The sequence below is a fragment of the Micromys minutus genome, assembly GCF_963924665.1.
Source record: "Micromys minutus genome assembly, chromosome: 17".
Lineage (NCBI taxonomy): Eukaryota > Metazoa > Chordata > Mammalia > Rodentia > Muridae > Micromys > Micromys minutus.
In genome coordinates this window covers 220,365-223,701 of record NC_137952.1, presented here as the reverse complement: position 1 = coordinate 223,701, position 3,337 = coordinate 220,365, and the positions used below count along the sequence as shown (strand labels likewise).

At 37.4% G+C, this 3,337-nt stretch overlaps 1 protein-coding gene across 1 annotated transcript; it reads right to left on the bottom strand.

The window, feature by feature from the left end:
• Positions 1–2,053: 2,053 nt before the first annotated feature.
• Positions 2,054–2,968, bottom strand: LOC308431771 (olfactory receptor 4C12-like; the record flags this gene model as incomplete). Its single annotated transcript, XM_080931347.1, has 1 exon — positions 2,054–2,968. The coding sequence occupies one exon, from the start codon at positions 2,966–2,968 to the stop codon at positions 2,054–2,056; it is 915 nt and encodes a 304-aa protein (XP_080787473.1).
• Positions 2,969–3,337: the final 369 nt, after the last annotated feature.

Here is a 3,337-nt window from a genome sequence, read left to right as displayed (position 1 = left end):
CCCATTCTTGTTTAAGGATCTGCATCATCATCTTGAGGTATGATTTTGTGTCTGAGTCTTTTTTTTATCTGGGGTATTTGGCATTCTGCTGTTTGCTGTGATGGGAGAGCTGGATTTTGGTGTTGCCAGGTTGTCTTTGTTACCCTTGAGTCAGTCTTTTGGCTTGCCATCTTGTTTTCTCTGATTATACGTGGTCATGTTGTCAGTGATTGATTCCTGTCTTTCCCTTGTACCAGACCTGTGTCTCTGGATCTCCATTGTTCCTGGTGGAAGATGGCCTAAGCATTTGTTCTGCACACACAGGTTCTCCAGGTGGAAACTTCGTTCCTACAGCAGAGTTCCTGCTCCCCTGAGCCAATGGGTGGGCACTTTCCGTGTGCTCCGCACAGACCTCTCTGTGCCCTGCTACTCGCTGTGCAGTCTCACCATGCCTGTGTCCCTGGATCTCTGCTGTTCCTGGTGGCAGATGGACTGATCGTTTGTTCTGCATGCATGTGCCCTCCAGGTGGAAACTGAGTCCATACAGCAGAATTCCTGCTCCCCTGAACCAATCAGGGAGGGGGCGCTTTCGGCGTGCTTGGCCCCAACCTCTTTACACCCTGGCTACTTGCAGCACAGTTTTACCAGGCCTGTGTCCCTGGATCTCCACTGTTCTAGTTCTCATCTTTATAATTAAGTTCACTCCTGAATATTTAATTTCTTATTCTTTAATGAATAGAATTTAATTTTTGTCATGTAACTGACTCGGTTTTTGCTGTCTATAAACACGTTTTTGTAAATCTTTGAGAATTTTACACATACTTAGAATGCATTTTGATAATATTAATCTCTACTCATGTCTCTTACTCAGACCAGACTCACCTCTTATCCTTCTATTCATTTCAGTGTCATGTCCTCAATCTACTTGCACTGGTCTGAACATTTTATCATTATTGGTGCCCTTGTGTCCTAGACAGTCTGTCAATCTAGGACATAGATTATTTTCACCAAACTTTATTCACCCAATTTTCTAGTGTAAGGTTCACATCCTACAGCAACAGAATAATTTCTTATATACAACCCTCTGACCAAGAACTATAAAGTAGTCCTGAACAAAGAATACATATTGAATATCCCCACCACTTGATAGAGAACATGTATATGTTTTCCATATATTGGAATGCTATTTTCAGGGAAGAACTTTTTCTCAAATGTTTACCTTACTTAGATTTTCATCTTATACACTCAGGGGATATTTTACTCTCCTATCAATAATTCACTAATAAAATAATTCACTGTGTGAATTACATTCAGATCAATGTATTGAGTTGATTTATTCTATTTGGCTCATAAATAATAAAGTATAAAACCAGTGCCAGGCACATATTTTGCTGTATAACTTGTGTTTAATTAATAATAGTATCCACAAAGAATTTATGTGAAGCCCATAGTCCAAAGAAAAAAATATAACAACTAAACACATTCTTTCTATTTATGTGTAAAAAGCAACATCTTAAATATCAACCTAATATTCTATTTTTTTAAACATTGATATTTTTCAGTTTATATTTATTTTTTAGAAGGCAACCAAATGTGAATAAAGAAATGATTCAAACTTTAAATGCAATTGATTCTTTTGTAAAAGATGAGGGTTTGCTGCTGATAGCTCATGAGTGTCTCAAAACATCCTCTAAATTCAATTTCAGGTGCATCTAAGATCTCTTTGTCCCCCAGCCACAACTGATTCTACATTGTAAACATATATGCATTTAGATACACAGACCTAGCTATGAAATAAACAAATAAATGCCAAAAAGAAAAAGCATTTGAATATAATGATCAAAGTACGAGAAAAATAAAAGAATATATATATATATATATATATATATATATATATATATATATATATATATATCACAATCTCATTTTAACCTCTGCTTTAATAACTGTCTTAAAACAATATCCAAATATGAATTCTAGTTGATAATCCCATCTCTAAATAAAAAGTTGAAAGAAATTCAATGTATTACCTATGTACAGAATGCCTGAAAACTTGTTTAATTATTATTTGAATTTACATTTTTTTCCTCCAGAGCTTCTTTATTGCATTTTTTATCGCAGAATTTCTGAGGGTATAGATTAAAGGATTTAGTAGAGGGGCCACCATAGTATAAAATACAGCAATAGCTTTATCAATAGGCAGGGTGGTTACTGGGCGTAGATATACAAATATGCAAGGAATAAAAGATAAGACAACTACTATGATGTGAGACACACAGGTGGAGAGAGCTTTGCGCCTGCCCTCCAAGCTATGATGTTTTAGAGAGCGCAAGATAATTACATAGGATCCCATCAAGAGCAGAAAGTTAAATAGGCAGATGAACCCACTGTTGGCAGCAACAAAGAGACCAAGGTTGTGTGTGTCCATGCAGACAAGTTCCAACAATGGGTACAAGTCACACATAAAATGATCTATGATATTAGGGCCACAGAAGGGCAGCCACACTGTAAAGAGGATCTGAATAGTTGCATGAAGAAATCCTCCAGTCCAGGCCACCCCCACCAGGAGGATGCATAGCTTGTGGTTCATGATGGTCGAATAGTGTAGAGGTTTGCAGATAGCCACATAGCGGTCATAGGCCATCACTGTCAAAAGGATGATTTCAGTAGCACCAAAAATGTGCTCTGCATAGACTTGAGCCATGCATCCATTAAAGGAGATGACTTTGTTCTCTTGAAGGGAGTCCACAATCAGCTTTGGCGCTGAAGAAGAAGTGTAAATTGTATCTATCAAGGACAGGTGGCTAAGGAAAAAATACATTGGAGAACTCAGAGCTTGGCTGTTGATGACAGTGACCACAATGAGCAGGTTGCCTGAAATTGTTAAAATGTACAGAACTAAAAATGTTACGAACACTACTTTCTGCATTTGGGGGTTCTGTGTAAGACCTATCAAGATGAACTCAGTCACATTCCTTTTATTCTCCATGGGTACAGGGTTCTTTATTTGTTTTTGAATTCAGAAAAGACTGTTATACCTTCAAAGAAAAAGAAATTATAAAATAATTACATATTTTTAAAATTATGCCTCTGTTTTACCATCTTGTTTCAACGATTAGACCCCCATTTTAAAAAATTTTCTGGAAATCTCAAATTTTTTATTTGAATTTTCTAGGCTTTTACTTTTTAACTTTACATTATTCTTATAAGACAGAAGACATCAAGATAAAAAGACTTCAGGACACAGAGAAGAGCCTGGCCCAACTGCCAGCCGGAAAGGCGGCTCATACAGGCTGAGCAACTGGTGAGTGGGAGACCTAGGCTGCTGGGGAGCAGAGGGATCTCTGCGGAGTGCACA